Source organism: Gilbertella persicaria, assembly GCF_025201335.1.
Source record: "Gilbertella persicaria strain CBS 190.32 chromosome Unknown B0P05scaffold_1, whole genome shotgun sequence".
Taxonomy (NCBI): domain Eukaryota; kingdom Fungi; phylum Mucoromycota; class Mucoromycetes; order Mucorales; family Choanephoraceae; genus Gilbertella; species Gilbertella persicaria.
The window spans coordinates 1-17073 of record NW_026251962.1 but is presented as its reverse complement, the minus strand read 5'-3'; the positions used below and the strand labels follow the sequence as shown (position 1 = coordinate 17073).

The 17073-nt window shown below is 37.4% G+C and overlaps 8 protein-coding genes across 8 annotated transcripts; 5 read left to right on the top strand and 3 right to left on the bottom strand.

Moving 5' to 3' along the window:
* Positions 1–6: 6 nt before the first annotated feature.
* B0P05DRAFT_606910 (uncharacterized protein) lies at positions 7–990 on the top strand (the record flags this gene model as incomplete). The annotated part of the gene is made up of 1 exon (XM_051583363.1): positions 7–990. The coding sequence occupies one exon, from the start codon at positions 7–9 to the stop codon at positions 988–990; it is 984 nt and encodes a 327-aa protein (XP_051439546.1).
* A 222-nt stretch (positions 991–1212) lies between these two features.
* On the top strand, positions 1213–4751 carry B0P05DRAFT_567512 (P-loop containing nucleoside triphosphate hydrolase protein; the record flags this gene model as incomplete). The annotated part of the gene is made up of 11 exons (XM_051581141.1): positions 1213–1541; positions 1586–1953; positions 1990–2502; positions 2527–2582; positions 2611–3270; positions 3295–3403; positions 3544–3629; positions 3674–3799; positions 3848–4270; positions 4304–4569; positions 4631–4751. 11 exons carry the CDS (start codon positions 1213–1215, stop codon positions 4749–4751), a joined length of 3057 nt encoding a protein of 1018 aa, XP_051439545.1.
* B0P05DRAFT_520438 (uncharacterized protein) lies at positions 4526–5777 on the top strand. Its single transcript, XM_051575764.1, has 7 exons — positions 4526–4569; positions 4631–5003; positions 5061–5083; positions 5138–5201; positions 5258–5318; positions 5369–5577; positions 5628–5777. Exons 2-7 carry the CDS (start codon positions 4908–4910, stop codon positions 5643–5645), a joined length of 471 nt encoding a protein of 156 aa, XP_051439544.1. The 5' UTR covers positions 4526–4569; positions 4631–4907; the 3' UTR covers positions 5646–5777.
* Positions 5778–5878: 101 nt separating this feature from the next.
* B0P05DRAFT_520431 (enolase C-terminal domain-like protein) lies at positions 5879–7371 on the top strand. Its single transcript, XM_051575763.1, has 4 exons — positions 5879–6351; positions 6432–6498; positions 6546–7019; positions 7072–7371. Exons 1-4 carry the CDS (start codon positions 5896–5898, stop codon positions 7311–7313), a joined length of 1239 nt encoding a protein of 412 aa, XP_051439543.1. The 5' UTR covers positions 5879–5895; the 3' UTR covers positions 7314–7371.
* Positions 7372–9731: 2360 nt separating this feature from the next.
* On the top strand, positions 9732–10488 carry B0P05DRAFT_582470 (uncharacterized protein; the record flags this gene model as incomplete). Its single annotated transcript, XM_051582181.1, has 4 exons — positions 9732–9970; positions 10033–10083; positions 10130–10258; positions 10308–10488. 4 exons carry the CDS (start codon positions 9732–9734, stop codon positions 10486–10488), a joined length of 600 nt encoding a protein of 199 aa, XP_051439542.1.
* Positions 10489–10581: 93 nt separating this feature from the next.
* On the bottom strand, positions 10582–11781 carry B0P05DRAFT_520422 (uncharacterized protein). The gene is made up of 4 exons (XM_051575762.1): positions 11745–11781; positions 11002–11694; positions 10897–10961; positions 10582–10849 (listed from the first exon to the last, which is right to left on the bottom strand). Exons 1-4 carry the CDS (start codon positions 11754–11756, stop codon positions 10642–10644), a joined length of 978 nt encoding a protein of 325 aa, XP_051439541.1. The 5' UTR covers positions 11757–11781; the 3' UTR covers positions 10582–10641.
* An 801-nt stretch (positions 11782–12582) lies between these two features.
* Positions 12583–13672, bottom strand: B0P05DRAFT_520421 (uncharacterized protein). Its single transcript, XM_051575761.1, has one exon. It carries the CDS (start codon positions 13550–13552, stop codon positions 12962–12964), a length of 591 nt encoding a protein of 196 aa, XP_051439540.1. The 5' UTR covers positions 13553–13672; the 3' UTR covers positions 12583–12961.
* A 551-nt stretch (positions 13673–14223) lies between these two features.
* Positions 14224–16574, bottom strand: B0P05DRAFT_482353 (acetyl-coenzyme A synthetase). Its single transcript, XM_051575221.1, has 4 exons — positions 16347–16574; positions 15464–16269; positions 14800–15413; positions 14224–14753 (listed from the first exon to the last, which is right to left on the bottom strand). Exons 1-4 carry the CDS (start codon positions 16512–16514, stop codon positions 14350–14352), a joined length of 1992 nt encoding a protein of 663 aa, XP_051439539.1. The 5' UTR covers positions 16515–16574; the 3' UTR covers positions 14224–14349.
* Between the last annotated feature and the right edge of the window lie 499 nt (positions 16575–17073).

The window sequence follows — 17073 nt, the reverse complement described above, 5'->3', positions numbered from 1 at the left end:
TTCAACATGAATTACCTTTGGTTAGTAGTGCCTCAAGGAACCATTTTGATCTCCAGTACTATTGTTCTTTCTATTCAAAAAGCTTATTTTCATCGCTTGAACAAATGTCAGGAAGCAAATCAAGCTCAAACATCTCCTTACAAGGAAGATTTAGTGAGAAAAGGATCATTTTCTAACCGAAAGCCATTGATTTGTATTCATATTGAAGCGCTCTTAATGACTATACTCTCTGCTTATGTTCTTGTACATAAGGTTCAACATAGAGATACAATGATTTCCATTATAAGCTCCTTGGTTGAACTCGGTGTTTGGCTTTATTGTGTTGTTCTTTCATTGGTATTTTGGCAGTACTTGTTGTCACATAAATTTGGATGGACGCTGAATGTTCATATGCGTCTTCTTTTTATTGTACAATGTATTGCTTTGGTCATAAGAGCATTGAATTCAGAAATGGCATTTGCTTTATGGATACTGGTCTTGATTGGGTTTAATTTGGTCTATTTAACATCAAACATGAAGCAAGGTTCTCCTTTTCTTGATCAAGATGGTCGAGTGGTCTCGCTACAGACAGTAAAATCTTTGGTTGGAAACCTGTTCTTTTCATGGCTTACACCCCTAGTGAACACAGTCAATTCGAAAGGAAAGGATACAACAGACACTGATTTGCCTGTTTTACCTGCATTTAGCAGGGCCCATAACCTATTTTACGTATTTCGTCATACCAATGCCAAAAAGAGTCTGTTGGATCGTATATTCTTAGTCAACAAGAGAGCAATTACTCTTCAGTTTTCGCTTGCTGTCTTGACTGGTGTCGTACAATTTGGACAACCTGTGTTTCTCAAGATGATACTGTTACATATTCAACATATGGAAGAATGGGATAAACAGTGGTTCATGCTGGATGTTTTTTATGTGTTTATGATGGCAGTATGTGGTGCAGTGGATAATCTGTTAACTGCTCAGTTATGGTTTGTTGGTAATATGAATTGATGTAATGAACATGGTTATTCAAAAAGACACGATAGGACAATCGACTATTGAAGTTTGTATTCGTGCCATGCTAAATGTTGAGATCTATCACAAGGTTCTTCGACAAAGAGACGTGTCTGTCTTGTCAAACAAAGCAGATGAAGAAGGAGTAGGGAATACAGTGAACCTGATGAGCACAGATACTTATTTGATGCCCACCGTCTTTTCTGAATGGTTCTCAGCATGGCTCCTGTTCAAATTACTGTTGGTGTCTATCTGTTATATTCTTTGTTAGGATGGTCTAGTCTGCTAGGTTTGTCAGTAATGTTGGTGATGCTGCCATTAAACCAACTGGTGACAAAATATTATTCAACCAAGCAAGAGAAACTCATGAAAGCACGCGATAAAAGAGTTTACTTAATGAATGAACTTCTACAGGGCATTCGTCAAATCAAGCTCTTTGCTTGGGAATCCAATTGGACAAAACGTATTATTAAATCTAGAGAGATTGAGTTATCTTACTTGGGGAAGACATGTATTGCAGATATCATTTTCTTGTGTATATGGCATGGGTAAGATCAATACTTGTAATACAACTATCCTAACTCTATTACAGAACTCCTCTTTTGATTATTAGCATTGCCTTCTTTTCTTTTACAAAACTGCAAAAGCAAGAACTCACTGCTCCTATTGCTTTCGCAGCCATTGAAGTCTATCATGAACTCGAGTCTGCTTTGACTATCATTCCGGGAACAATTATCGATGTATTAGAAATGTATGTGAGTTTGGATCGTGTTCAAAAGTATTTGGCAAAAGCAGAAGTCAATAACATGGATTCTTCTTTTGTTCATGCTTTAGACACTATCAAAATGGAAGATGCTACTATAACATGGCCAATCGATTCCCAAGATCAAGTATTCCAGCTAAAGGATCTCAACATTGTTTTCCCCAAAAATCAAATATCTCTTATCTGTGGCGCGACTGGTTCATGAAAAACATTGCTGATGCTCAGTTTATTAGGTGAAGCCAAAATCACCCATGGCTATGTTTATTCAGCAAGTTCCAATCCGTTTTACTCTACTTTGGATCAATCAATTGACATTGCATCGATTCAAGCGTCTCAAGACACAACTATTTCTGCTTCTTGGATTTTACCAGAAGCTGTTGCTTATGTGCCTCAAACGGCTTGGCTACAAAACGATACCATCAAAAACAATATTCTGTTTGGCCTTCCATTTGTGTCTAGTCGATATCAAGGTACCATCTACGCTTGTGCCTTGGACAAAGATTTCTCGTATCTCAATGATGGCAACGAGACAGAGATTGGTGAAAAGGGCATCACTTTCAGTGGTGGCCAGAAAGCACGAGTTACACTGGCTCGTGCTGTTTATTCTCGAGCCCAGAATATATTTCTTGATGATGTCTTAAGTGCCGTGGACGCATATACAGCTAGACAATTGTATCACAAGTGTCTTCTGGGGCCTCTGGTTAAGAGTCGAACAATCATTTTGATTACTCACCATGTCAGTTTATGTATACAAAACTGTACTTATGTAGTGCTTGTCAAAGATGGACGCACACAGATTACTGGTTCTCCTCTAGAGATTAAAAAGGTAGAGAAACTAAGTCTACTGTGTCAAGACGATGTTATTCAAGAAGAGCAAGAAATCAATAGACAAAGTCAGTTTGACGAGCAATACTGAAAGTAATCCGTCTATTGTTGATATACATTCTTCGACCAAAAAAAGCCCAAAAGTACTTGTAGAGGAAGAGAAACGCTTTGATGGCACTGCCAAGCTCAAGTTCTATAAGAAGTATCTAGGACTATATGGCCACTGGTTCTTTTGGACCGCGTTTCTATCCGTCATTATAGGCTACAGAATATTCGACATTACTTTTACCTGGTGGATTAAACAATGGGCACAGTCTTATGAATCTGATAAGGCTCAAAAGGCATACAGTCTGGATGCCTACCTTTGTATCTTTGCCATGATTAATATGATAAATATCTTCTTGGTTGGATTCAAGTACACCCTTACTTTCTGGAAAGGTATTGACACTGGTAGAAAACTATACATTCTTTTACTCGAACGTATCTTTGGCGCACCTCTTTGTTTCTTTGATACAGTCCCTGTAGGTCGCTTACTGAACCGTTTTAGCAAAGATGCTGAGAAAATCGACCGAAAGATATCTTTCTATTTTATCTGTTTCCTGTATGAACGGGTCAAAATAGTAGGTATTGCTTTAGTGACCATGGCGACAGTGTTTCTTTCCATCTTGCCTATGATGGTAGTTACCCTTGTCAGTATCTATTTCGGTAGTTAGTTTGTTGCTTGTAATAGAGATCTTCAGCGTATGGAATCTGTGAGTCGTTCTCCCATTTTTAGTCAGTTTGGTGAGACTATTTCAGGCATCACTACCATTCGCGCGTTTGGTATGAGTCACCGGTTTATGATGAATATACTGAAGCGTGTGGATGCTAAATCTCGAACTTTATATTATAATTGGTCCATGGGAAGATGGGGGTGAGCACACGTATCTCTATGATGGGCTCCATCATTACGTTCATTACAGGTGTCTTAATTTTGCTAAATCTGAATAACATGGATGCTCCGTTGGCTGATTTTTGCTTGACTTTTGTAAGCACATTTACAGATTCAGTAAGTACAATTTCATTATATATATGTGTCTTAATCTTAGTTAGTTTTATTGGGGTGTTAGAAGATATATTGATGTTGAGAATGTCTTTAATTCAGTAGAACGCGTAGTAGAGTATTTAGAGATTGAACAAGAATCTAATAGAATCACAGACACAAGACCACCTTCTGATGTAAGTTGTGCCTTTTACCATTTGTTTTTTTTTAATTCATTTTTTAAGTGGCCACATGAAGGAGTTATCCAAGTAGATAATTTACATGTTCAATATGCGCCTGATCTTCCTATTATTTTAAAAGGCGTTAGTTTCTCGGTCAAACCAAGAGAGAAGATTGGTATTGTGGGTAGAACAGGAAGCGGGAAGCCAACATTGGCGTTCTCCTTCTTTCGCTTTATTGAGCACTTGAAGGGTCAAATTGTGATTGATGATGTGGATATCTCCACTCTCGGTACAAGTGATTTACGTAGCAATCTGACTATTATCCCTCAAGATCCTACTTTGTTCTCTGGCACACTTCGGTCGAATATGGACCTATTTGATCAATTTGAAGATCAAGATATCTTTGGTGCCCTTCGTCGCGTGCATTTAATCACTGACAATAATCAAGATGATATCAACGCGAACGTGTTCAAGAATCTCGATCAAGTAAGCTTCATAAAGAAACATTCAGTAATTTAGACTGTTTCTGAAGGTGGACACAACTTTTCCCAAAGTCAAAAGCAATTATTGTGTCTTGCCCAAGCTGTTTTAAAGAAAAACATAGTATTGTTAATAGATGAAGCAACTGCCAGTGTTGATTTCGAGACAGATAGAGCCATTCAAAAGACAATTAATCAAGAATTTTCTGACTGTACTGTCTTGTGTATTGCTCATCGCTTGAATACTGTGATTGAATATGATCGTGTCTTGGTACTTGATCATGGTCAAATTTTGGAGTTTGCAAGGTAAGAGCATCTATCGGCCCAATTCATACACACAGACTAACACTTTCTTTTTTATATGTAGCCCATTGGATTTATTACAAGATGTCAATTCCATGTTTTATAGAATGTGCAGCAATTCAGGTCAATTTGATAATCTGTTGAAACTTGCAAAAGCAAAGCACGAACTAGTAGATATCTCTTAGATCGTCTTGTTCTGAAATAAAGGTTGTTTATTGACTATTTTACATCATTCGTCTAAGGTTTGGTAACCCAAAGAAAGAAACCACACTTTCTTTCTTTTTCATTCTTTTTTTAAACCCCATTCTTTTTACCTTGTTTTAAATTGTTTGGAGGAAACCATGACAACCAATATTCAGGCACAAACAAGCAATGCTTCTCAAGTTCCTTACTGGATAAGAGCTTGGTTTTTTGTCAGTTCGCTTTTAGTTGCTTGGGTACTTGTCAGATGGAGTTGACATTCATCTTGTTCATACTTTTATTTTTGTTTGTAGGATTTTGGCTTTTGTTTGCTTAGGTAAACATGAATAATAAAAAAGAAGAGAAAGGAGATAAAGAAAGAAAAAATTAGGCCTCATAGTATGGAAGGCGGCAGTCTTAATTTCCTTTGGAAACCATACAATCTTTACGGAAAGGTAAATGATTAGGAGAATTTTTGTTTATTAATTCTCCTTTGGCTGGAAAAAAAAAGATTGATCATTTCTATGGATTACCAGCTTTTCAAGCTCAAGATGGTTTCACAGGTGCTCAAGGTAATTAAAAGAAATTGTCCTTATTCCTTAAACTAAATTCTCCATATTAGCTACGATGAATGTTATTGAAACATGTTTAAACTTTTATTATTTGTGGTTACTCAATCACAATAGTAATGTAGGTCAGGCGAATCTTGTAGGGTTTTCATCAGCCATTATGACATTTTCAAAAACCCTTTTATATTGGCTTGTTGAGCCATTTTCAGGTTACCAACATATTGGTCATAACAGTTTAAGAGATTTAGTCATTTTATGGATTGTAAGTAAAGCAAACATATACATGTGTATACTGAATTCTTTATCTTGAAGATTCCAAATGGTTGTTGAATTATTGTACCTGGTGCTATTATCTATACGCTAGGAAAGGACCTCATGTTGCGTTTATGTAAAGAGAAAACCCAATAAGGTTTTAAAACAGAGGGAAAATAAAATATTGTCCTTTTCGCCGTACCTATAAAATTCAAATGTGACTTTTAGACTCGAGTTGCATGATTCAGAAAAAAAAAGGTATAAATATCAAGAAGCAAAAGTCTTTTTCTTTTCTACTTTACCTTTATTGTCTTATAAACATACCAACATGGTTCAACACGCTCTTATTGATTCTACCATCACGAAGTACGAAATCAGAGATATTCGTTTCCCTACATCTAAGCACTTGGATGGCTCTGATGCCATGAACAAAGACCCTGACTACTCTGCTGCTTATATTATCTTCTATACTGATTCTCCTGACTTTGAAGGTCATGGTATGACTTTCACTTGTGGTCGTGGTAACGACGTTGTCTGTGCTTGTATTGAACAACTCGCTCTCAAGTTCGTTGGCAAGAAACTCAGTGATTTGACTGCCGATATGCGTGCCACTCACAGAATCTGTACTGGTGACTCTCAATTGCGTTGGATTGGTCCTGAAAAGGGTGTTGTTCACCTTGCTACTGGTGCTGTTATTAACGCTATCTGGGATCTTTGGGCCAAGGCCGAAAACAAGCCTGTCTGGAAGTTGGTTGCTGACTTGACCCTGAACAATTTGTTCAATGTATCGATTTCCGTTACATTACTGATGCTCTTACTGAACAAGAAGCTCTTGAAATCTTGCGTGCCAATGTTCCCAACAAGGCCAAGTGTGAAGCTGATGTCCGTGCTAATGGTTACCCTAGTTACACTACCTCTGCTGGTTGGTTAGGTAAGCACAAGAAACAATCTTGTAACTGTTCTGAACAATGCATATAGGTTACAGTGATGACAAGGTTCGTCGTTTGATTCGTGAAGCCAAGGAACAAGGTTTCAAAATTTTCAAGCAAAAGGTTGGTAGTGACAAGGCTTCTGACATTCGTCGTGCTGCTCTCATTCGTGAAGAAATTGGTGAAGATGGTGTCTTGATGATGGATGCTAACCAAGTTTGGGATGTCCAAGAAGCTATTGATTGGATGCAAGATCTTTTGCCCTACAAGCCTTTCTTCATTGAAGAACCCACTTCTCCTGATGATGTTCTCGGTCATGCTGCTGTTCGTAAGGCTCTTTACCCTAAGACAAAGGTTGCTACTGGTGAACACATTCAAAACCGTATCATCTTCAAGCAATTGTTCCAAGCTGAAGCCATTGATGTTTGTCAAATTGATTCTTGTCGTGTTGCTGGTGTCAACGAAGTCCTTGCTATTCTCTTGATGGCTAAGAAGTTCAATATTCCTGTTTGGCCACACGCAGGTAAGCTTTTACATAAGTGTTATGACTCGTTTACTAATAGTTTCTGAAAAAGGCGGTGTTGGTTTATGTGAATATGTTCAACATTTATCTTTGATTGATTATATCTGTATTACTGGTACAACTGAAGGTCGTGCTTTAGAATATGTTGACCACTTGCACGAACACTTCTTGGATCCTGTTGTCATGAAGGATGGTAAATACACTGCTCCCCTCGCTGCTGGTTACTCTATCACAATGAAGCGCGAGTCCATTGAAGACTACACATTCCCTACTGGCAAGGTTCACCAAGAATAAGACATAGATCCCCCTTATATATTTAAATAAACAAAAAACATGTATTTGTATCAAAGAACAATCTGGGAAAAAGCAGATGTAGCAAATTCAACCAAAAAAAGGAAAATCTTCTTAAATCAAGAAATCATCCTCCAGAGAATGAACAGGTTAATTATTATATTGTTGCAGAGGAAATTGGCGAAAGTCGTTTTCTTAGATTTTGTTCTTGTCAACTACATAAGAGCGGATTTTTTTTTTTTTGTATTGTTCTTTCTAGCCTTTTTGCTATGCATCTACTCAGCAAGATTTGTCAAATGAATTCACTTCCAGATTATTTCAAATATATTCTAAAAAGGCAGATTAAAGAACAGTAAACTTTTTAGATGCATTTATTATAATTTTCTGCGAGCAAGGAGATAAATTTAGGAATCCGTGTTCTTCCTGAAGCTCCTTTCTATTGCTTGGTAAGTCAAAGGCTTTGACTTGGAGGGCCACGAATGCATCTTCACATGAAAGCATGGTATTTAAATAGCCATGCAAGCCAGTCAAATCCATTCCCATCTATGTTGCCACTGTAGCCCTTCTTCTTCGCTTGGTTGATTATACATTTGTTGTTTCATATACTCTTGCTTTCTTGTTCAAGAGACAGAGAACTACGCTTGCTGCTGCGGCCATAGCTTGTTTTGTGTCTCTTGGTACCTTCATTTGTGGTACTCTTGAATTCAATAGCTCATTGCCGGCCTTGACCAGGATATCAATTTTTCGGTCCCTGATATCTTTGTTGCTACTGCTCTGGCTACAAGATAGCTCGTCCTTCAAGAAATTTGATTTGTTTACGAAGCACTCCGTTCTGTCACTACATAATGCTAGTTTTCAGAAGGGGAACAGTCCGTCATTTCCAATATTTATTTTTTTTCTTGAGAGAATGCAAGCAATTATAAGAAACATGAAACAAAAAGAAAGAGAAAAAAACAATATCTATTCATCAAATATGTCTTATTAGCTGATCACATCTGTAACAACAAAAAAGCTTGCATTATTTATCATTATACCAAACCTGTTGTTGTCAAAGGCATGTGGATAAAATGGAAGAATTAAACATAATTTAAAGCTCATAGCAATTGTACTTTCAAAATCTATACATTCATGCAAAAATAACCAGTTTTTTGGAACAGGCGAACTGCTCCTCTTTCAGAAACCGTACTCCAATGTATGCTTGCGGGTAAGTTTCCATACTGGTATCTTTTAAGACCTTCAAGAGAATATTATCATCCAGAAGAACGTAATTACACTATTTCCCGAAACTATTGGCACACCTAGAAATAAAAACTGGCGCACTTTTTTCTTGTGTATGTTTAGTTTTTTTTTTAGATAGGCTGAACTGTAAGCCGAACTTGATTTGGTAATGTAGTTGCTTTTTTCCAAAGAAATTTGTTTTTAAAGGTCTGTTTATTGTTACTAATCAAATGGCACACTCAAACTTTCTATTAGTTATGAATATGCGTCCGTAACTAACGATAGATACATTGTAGGAGGATGGTTCTGTTTTTCTTCTTTACTGAAATTCATCAACCATAATCACTCTTCGATGCAGTTGGTGGAAAGGCTAGATATCATATGTTCAAAAGAAGAAAACAACATCATAATGTATTGAATGCAACATTGCTACAGTTTAGTAAGCGAATTCTATTTGATCAACTCGTACTGAAAATAAAAAATAACAATACAGCAACAAACTTGGGTGGATTCAGCACATTGCTTTTATTCAAGACTATTTGTATCAATGAATGAAGATAGATAAGCAATAAGCAAGCATAAGCACAAGATCTAGTCAACGGCAATTACTGACTGTAAATCAGGAAAATAAATCATTAATTACATTAACAACGCCAACATAGTGGAAGCTAAAAGGAAAGGGAGATACACAACATAAACAAATAGTACATTTCAATATTTGATACATATAAAGACATGCTTATCGTTTATAATTTGATGCTATGAAACCCATTCATAGTTTTCATTATTTTCACGGCTGTAACTAGATCAAGCAATAAGCTTCTATTGACTATGTCATTTAGTAGAATTGTGGATTGTTGCTCTGCTCTATGCACAAGCGAGTGGGATGTCTTTATACAGCTTAAAATTTAAGTAACACACATAATCCCAGGTCATTTTTAAGCATCATTATTGGTTCAATCATCTCTCTTTTTTTTCAGTATATACTATACATGTCAACTATACAAACAATAGATTGGAATAATGACTGATTAGAGTGATGCGGCATACAAGCGTATAAAAGAGCACTGTTGTATCATTCCCATCTTTTTAACTTTAAAATAGAGCATTTCATGCTTTGACACCAAGAAAAATCAAGAAAATTCATATGGAGCGCTGGTTTAAACTCTTTTTTTCTTCTTCTTTTTTTTCTCACTCACGCATATGTCTTCAGAACCAAACATACAAGAACAACTTAGTCCTTCTTTAAGTACAACATTAGAAGAAGAAACAGCTATTCCCCTTGAACGCACTCGACATAACTTTTCATATACAGCGAATGAACTTAGACAGAGAAATGTGATGACAGCCAATAAACAAACAGCAACAAAGACCGAAACTACTACTACTACTACAATACTTGAAGACTCAAATGGAGGAGGTTTCTATGAGTGCAATATTTGGTAAAGAAAGAAAGAAAAGAAACCAATTTGCTAGCTATGGCTGTTAATATTGAATATACTAGTTTTGACACTGCTATTCATCCTGTATTAACCTTGTGTGGCCATTTGTTTTGGTAATTTCATTATGCGCGTGTAAATAGACCGACTAATGGATAATAGCTGGTCTTGTTTGGCTCAATGGCTTAATGCACAGTCAAGAAATCCTACTTGTCCTGTATGTAAAGCAGGTTGTGGTAAGGATAAAGTGATCCCTATTTATGGTCGTGGCAAAGAAGAAAAAGATCCAAGGTAAAATAATTGAGCAATTGAGACAAATAGCCTTATTTCTTTTTGCTAGAACTGATCCCTCAATACCCACACGCCCAGCAGGTCAAAGACCTCCACCATTGCGTGATCCTAATCGGCCAGTCACATCTTTCTTTGGACAACCCTTTGGAAACAATACATTCAATAGAGGAGGAGTGTCTATTTCAGCTGGATTTGGGTTTTTCCCTTTAGGAGTAACATTTGTAAGTTAATGACCAATAACCAACATAGACTCATGTATAATAGAACATGTCTTCCTCGAACAATAGTCAACAAACACCTCAAGGTGCATTTATGTCGAGATTAGTGATCATGTTGCTAAGTTTATTAATGATTGCCATTATCTTTGCATAAGTAATAAATGACTAGGTTGTTCCATCATAACTATTAAGGCTTAAAGGGGCTCCTTCTGCTTCATCTACTTTCAAATGTCCGTTCATAACACTCTGACTTAGTTTTTGTGCCGCTGTCTTTTTATGTCTCTTTGTCTTTTCTTTCTTTTGAGGACGAACAACAGAGACAGGAACAGGTGAATTATGTACCAAAAAAGTGGATACACTGCCCATAATCATACTAAGATACAACAATGAGTACATCTCATCAACACAGTCCATGTTTACCCTTTAAGTGCACTCTTTTCTCTTGAGCCACATACAATCATGGTTAAACCAGGTGTTTCGTAAATCTAATACCATAAGCCATTGTATGATACCAATCTAACCTACCAAATTCAACAAGGATTCTCTTGTCTTACCAGCTAATGAATGAATAACAATCTTGATATCAAAAAGCATCATTTCAATCAGGGTTGTTTTGACACGTGAGATCACTGTCTTTGAATTGCGATCCAATTCAGACCATAGAGTGTATTTCTCACTATCGTCCATATCTTCCACTTCTTCGTCCATACTAACCACACTGGCTACATGAACCTCATCACCATCACGCAACAGAGTCCCGATAGCCCATTTGAGTGCATACATACTCTCTTCACCAAAATCACACATAAGCATATATTTCTTTGATTTCTTATTCTTTTTTTCAGAGACACCATAGGCAAAAGTAACTTGAATATAATCATCTCTAGAAACAAGCAATGGAGGGTCAGAAAACACTAATTCAGGTGGTCGGCGAACCAATTTATTCTTGGTGGTTGTGTCTATATCTACATTAATCTGTCGATTGCTCTCTGTTATCTTGAACAATTCAGGATCACGAATAGACAAATCATCTTCATATTCATCCGAGTCTGAGCTACTGCTGTCTTCTGCGTTGTTAATGCGATTAGGGTCTGGTTTAGAGACAATAACGGCTTCTTTTACACGTCTATCTTCTGCCGAGTCTTTATTCAAGTCTTGAATCTCTTGAGCCAACATGGCATCCAGATCCCAACTATTGTTATTATTGACAGTCTTTTTCTATTCAGACATACTTAGGCTATCTGTATTGTGTGAAAATAAAGACCTACCCTTGAACTCATATTCTTGTGTAATAGAAAGAAAAGAAAGAAACAAATCAACTTCGGTCATTAAATACCCCTTTTTTTTTTTCTTTATACACCAAATCAGTCTACCCCACATACAATGAGTACTTTATTTGCACTGCATATGGTACTAAAATCCTTGCGTAGGTCCCAAAAAAAAAAAAAAAAAAAAAAAAAAACTCGTCCAAATGAGGGCGTTTCTATTAGTAAATCATAGTGATGACTATAAGCCATTCTTGGCGTATCTTTAAGGGAACTTATCGCTCTGTTCTTTCTCCTCCTATTTGCCAAGCTTTGTAGTTCTGCAATTACCGCTTTCATTTTCGTATTACCACAATAGGTATGCTTTCCGTTGTTTATCAATGCAAACATGTAACCTAAAATGACCAGTAATACTTTTTGCTGTAACTATCACTAGACTTAATCCGTTTTCTGCATAGAAGTCTGTGAACCCTTTATGCTTTAGAAGAACTCTTTTTTTCTTGTGTGACTTCCAGAAGCCCGTATATCGATATTGATGGCTACTATAGTTGATGTTGCTTATATGTTTTATAGCCTTTGTAGTTATTTCGTCTTGACTGTTTTCAATTGTAAGCATATGTATCCTAATAATTGAAATTGACTTAAAATAATGAAAGAAACGTCTTTTGGGAAAGCCAAGTCTGCTGTTTGAATCTTTATGCTTATTGGTTTTTATTTTACAGAAAAAAAAAACAATTATGGTGTCGTTTTTTGTTTTCCACGGCCTCTTCCTCTTCCTCTTCCTCTACCTCTACCTCTACCTCTTCCTCTGCCTCTGCCTCTGCCTCTGCCTCTGCCACGTCCTCGAGTGGTACTCTTTCCTTTGGTTTTGAACAGCTTAGCTTCTTTTGTCTCTTTGTCTCGTTCCAATCGCTCTCCCCAATAAGCTTCATAATTTTCATCTTTAAAACTGGTATCTTCCTGTTCTTTTTGTTTTCTTGATTCTGCTTTTGCAAGAGCTTGTTTGTCAAATTGACCTAATGCTAAACATTCTTGCCAACGTCTGACTGATTCCCAAAAGAAATTGTTGGATGTGGAACTAAAAAAAGGATTAATTTGAGGTGCTTTGCCTTCAACTGTCTTGTCAGAGCTAGGTAACAATGACGCTAGTTCTTGTTGATCTTTGATCGGGAGTTTTTGAATAAAATCAGGGATCATAGCCTATCAAAGACATGACTACATTATGTCTTTGTTACGAAACTTACACGCAAATCTGCTTCTGCTAGATAGCTTGATTTATCTGTCAAGAGGAACTCTAATGCTGTATGATTATAATCTTGCTTTATCTGAGCTTCTGGTATCTGAGCTAGTTGGGTTTCATTGACCTCTTGTTCGGTATCCTTAGATACCTTCTTTCTTCCTCTTCCGCAAGCTGAAAGAGGCTTTGGATTTGGATCTTGATTTTTAATGTTTTTTCTTACGCCTCGTTTGGATACTTTGGGTGATATTGACGTCGACTCAGTGTCATTTTGTTGATGTTCAGGAAGTGGTATAGTTTCTGTTTTTTCTACATCAGCAAATGGCTCTGTAGTAATCAATGCTTTTGTCATGGTAAATGTTTCTTCACCAGCAGGCAATTTGGTGTTTGGTGACTCTATTGCAACAGGCTGTGTGTCGATAGACGATATATTAGTTGATACACCAGTTTCAGATAAATCAACAGAAGATTGTGTATTTGGTGCAGCTGATATAGGTGTAGTGGTATCGTTTTTCACTAAAGGCAATGAAGAAGAATCTGTTGTATCCATAGATTCTTCAATATACTTGGGCATGTTTCTTTTTCTGGTGGTTCGTCTTTTAGCGGACTCAGGTTGCTCTATGGGTACTACGCCTTCTTCTTCTTTCTCTTCTTCCTCTTCTTCCTCTTCCTCTTCCTCTTCCTCTTCCTCTTCTTCTTCCTCTTCTTCTTCCTCTTCTTCTTCCTCTTCTTCTTCCTCTTCTTCTTCCTCTTCTTCTTCCTCTTCTTCTTCCTCTTCTTCTTCTTTCTTGCCTTTAGGTTGTGCTTTTAGTTTTGATACGCGTGCTTTTTTGTATGTTCTGGTTTTTGATATCGTTGTGTCTTCAAGAAGTGGCTCTATGGCTTGAATACCTTGGGAAGTAGGTTTGTCAGCAAGAGGATCCAATTCAGTAGTAGACTGGTCTGCAGCAGTTGGTTTAGCTTGTTTCTTTTTAACAGTTTTCTTTACTGGTTTTTTTCTTTTGCGAGACTCTTGTTTCACTTTTGTCACTTCTTCTACTTGCTCTACTTGCTCTGTTTTTTTTTCTTCTTCTTCTTTTTGCTGCTTCTTCATATGGGCTTCTGTAGCAATAGCAGAATTTTTTTTTGGGCTTATCGTCATAGGGTTTTCTTTAACCTCGTCGCGTAAAATATCTTGAGCCATAAATAAGAGAGAAAAAAAGGTAAAAAGGCGTAGATTAAATCAACTATTTTGAAAGACCTTTTTTTTTTTTCAAAACAACCACTCTTTTTGAGTTTATTTTCATTATTAAGATGATATAAATACAATAATATACTTTCTTTTTTGTGTCTATTAAAAAAAAGTTGAAGGGGGGTAATAGTACATGGAAATTAAGGATGAACTTGAGAAACAATAGAAGAAACGACAGTAGGGTCAGCCAAAGTAGAAGTATCACCAAGTTGGTGGTGTTCACCATTCACAATCTTACGCAAAATACGACGAACAATCTTACCGGAACGAGTCTTGGGATGTTCACGAACAATATGGATACGCTTAGGAGCGGCAAATGGACCAATGATCTTACGAACAGTCAAGACCAATTCACGGTCAAGACCATCATTGACTTGAGCATGGGGCTTAAGTGACACAAAAGCATGAATGGCTTGACCTGTCAAATCATCATGAGCACCGACAACGGCAGCTTCAGCAACATAAGTATGTGTGGCAAGAGCAGATTCAATTTCTGAAGTAGAGAGACGGTGACCAGAGACATTGATCACATCATCAACACGACCTATTGAACATCAGTATATATAACACACAAATAAAACAACACTTACCCTTGATCCAAATATAACCATCTTCATCAACAGCAGCACCATCGCCAGTGTAATAGTAACCAGGATATGGCTTTGTGTAAACATCCAAGAAACGGGCATGGTTATTAAAGACAGAACGAGCCATAGAAGGCCAGGCATTCTTGAGAGCTAAGACACCAGTCTTGTTAGGACCATCAACCTTGGCACCGGTGGCAGGATCCAAAAGAACAGGTTCAATACCAAAGAAAGGCAAAGTAGCACTACCAGCCTTGGTGGGAGTACAACCGGGCAAAGGACTGATAATAATAGAACCAGTCTCGGTTTGCCAGTAGGTATCGACAACAGCACACTTACCCTTACCGACTTTTTCGTTGTACCAGTTCCAAGCTTCAGGGTTAATGGGTTCGCCAACAGAAGCAATGACACGAAGACTAGACAAGTCGTTCTTTTCAACCCATTCATCTCCAAGACGTTGAAGAGCACGAATAGCAGTAGGAGCAGTGTAGAACTGAGTGACCTTGTGCTTTTCAATTAATTCCCAGAAACGAGCAGGAGTGGGGTAAGTAGGAGTGGATTCAAACAAGACAGTAGTGGCACCAAGAGTAAGAGGACCATACAAAATATAACTGTGACCACTATACATACATGTTAAGAAGGACATTGCAAATTTTTGACTATGACTTACGTGACCCAACCAATATCAGCCATACAGGCATAGACATCATCATCATGAACATCGAAAATATACTTGACAGTAGCAGCAGCACCTAAAAGGTAACCACCGGTAGTGTGAAGAATACCCTTAGGAGCACCGGTGGAACCAGAAGTATAAAGCAAGAACAAAGGATCTTCAGCATTCATTTTTTCATAAGGGCAGATAGGACGAGCCTTATCCATTTCCTCATGCCACCATAAGTCACGGTCCTTTTGCATAGGCACCTCAGTACCTGTACGTTGGAACACAATGACATGTTCAACTTGATGAGCTTCTTGCTTGCTCAAGGCATTATCGACAATGGACTTAGTGGCAATGTTACGACCACCACGACGACCTTCGTCAGAAGTAATGACAACATGAGCACCACAATCAGCCACACGGTCCAAAAGGGATTCAGCAGAGAAACCAGCAAACACAACAGAGTGAACAGCACCAATACGAGCACAGGCCAAGATGGCAATCATGGTTTCGGGAATCATGGGCATGTAGATAGCAACATTATCACCCTTACGGACACCTAAGTTTTTGAGGACGTTGGCCATACGGCAAACATCACGGAAAAGCTCTCCATAAGTGATATGGCGAACATTGGAGGGTTCATCACCTTCGTGAATAATGGCAATCTTGTCAGGGTTCTTGAGAGCGTGACGATCGACAGTGTTGTAACAAGCATTTAATTCACCTTCTAAAAACCAGGCAACATCGCCAGTTTCAAATGAGCCATGCTTGACAGTTTCAAAAGGCTTGTCCCAGGACAAAAGACCACGAGCAAGCTATGGAATAAATAAGTGATCTAATCTTGAAGTCGATGTCTTTTTTTTTTTTTTTTTTTTTTTTTTTTTTTACATACATTTCCAAAGAATTTGGTGGGCTCTTCAACACTTTCTTTCCACATGGCACGGTATTGTTCCATGGAGTTGACATGAGGAGTAGGACATTGGCTGGGGTCTAAAAGACGAGCAGGAACTGGATGAGTGATGATCTCAATGTTTTGAGCAGTTTCCTCGGTTTGAGACATGTTGAAAGAAGAGCTTAAGAAAAGAAAGAAAAAGAAAAATAGAAAAATAGAAAGTGAACCTTGATAGTTATAAAGGGAGATCCAAAATTTAGTTCCTTCTCTTTTAATATAAGATTTTCAAGATATGCTTGCTTGTTCTTTTTGATCAAGACATGTTATCAAGTCAGTAATATGATAGTAAGGGACTATTCTAAATTACCAACGTTTATTCTGCTTTATTTAATACTGTTCCTGGTTTGTTTTTCAATGTCTATGTATTTTGTTTCTGACAGGTTCAAAAACCTTTTTCCAAGGTTTAAAGAAAACTTACCCCAAAATAGCATTTTGGGGAAATTTTGAAATATGTATGCGTATGTGTAACTCTAGATTCTTTAATAGATAAATGAATAGCGCTTCAAGCAAAGAAAAAAGCGGGGTTTTTTGATTTTTATCCAAACAAAAAAGTGGTTGATCGGCTCGCTATCTCATTTTGGGTAAGGAGCCAGTACTCTATTAGGAAATCCCCCGCGGAGAGCTATAAACTGAGATTAAAGCAAATGCTAAACACAAGAAAAAAAAA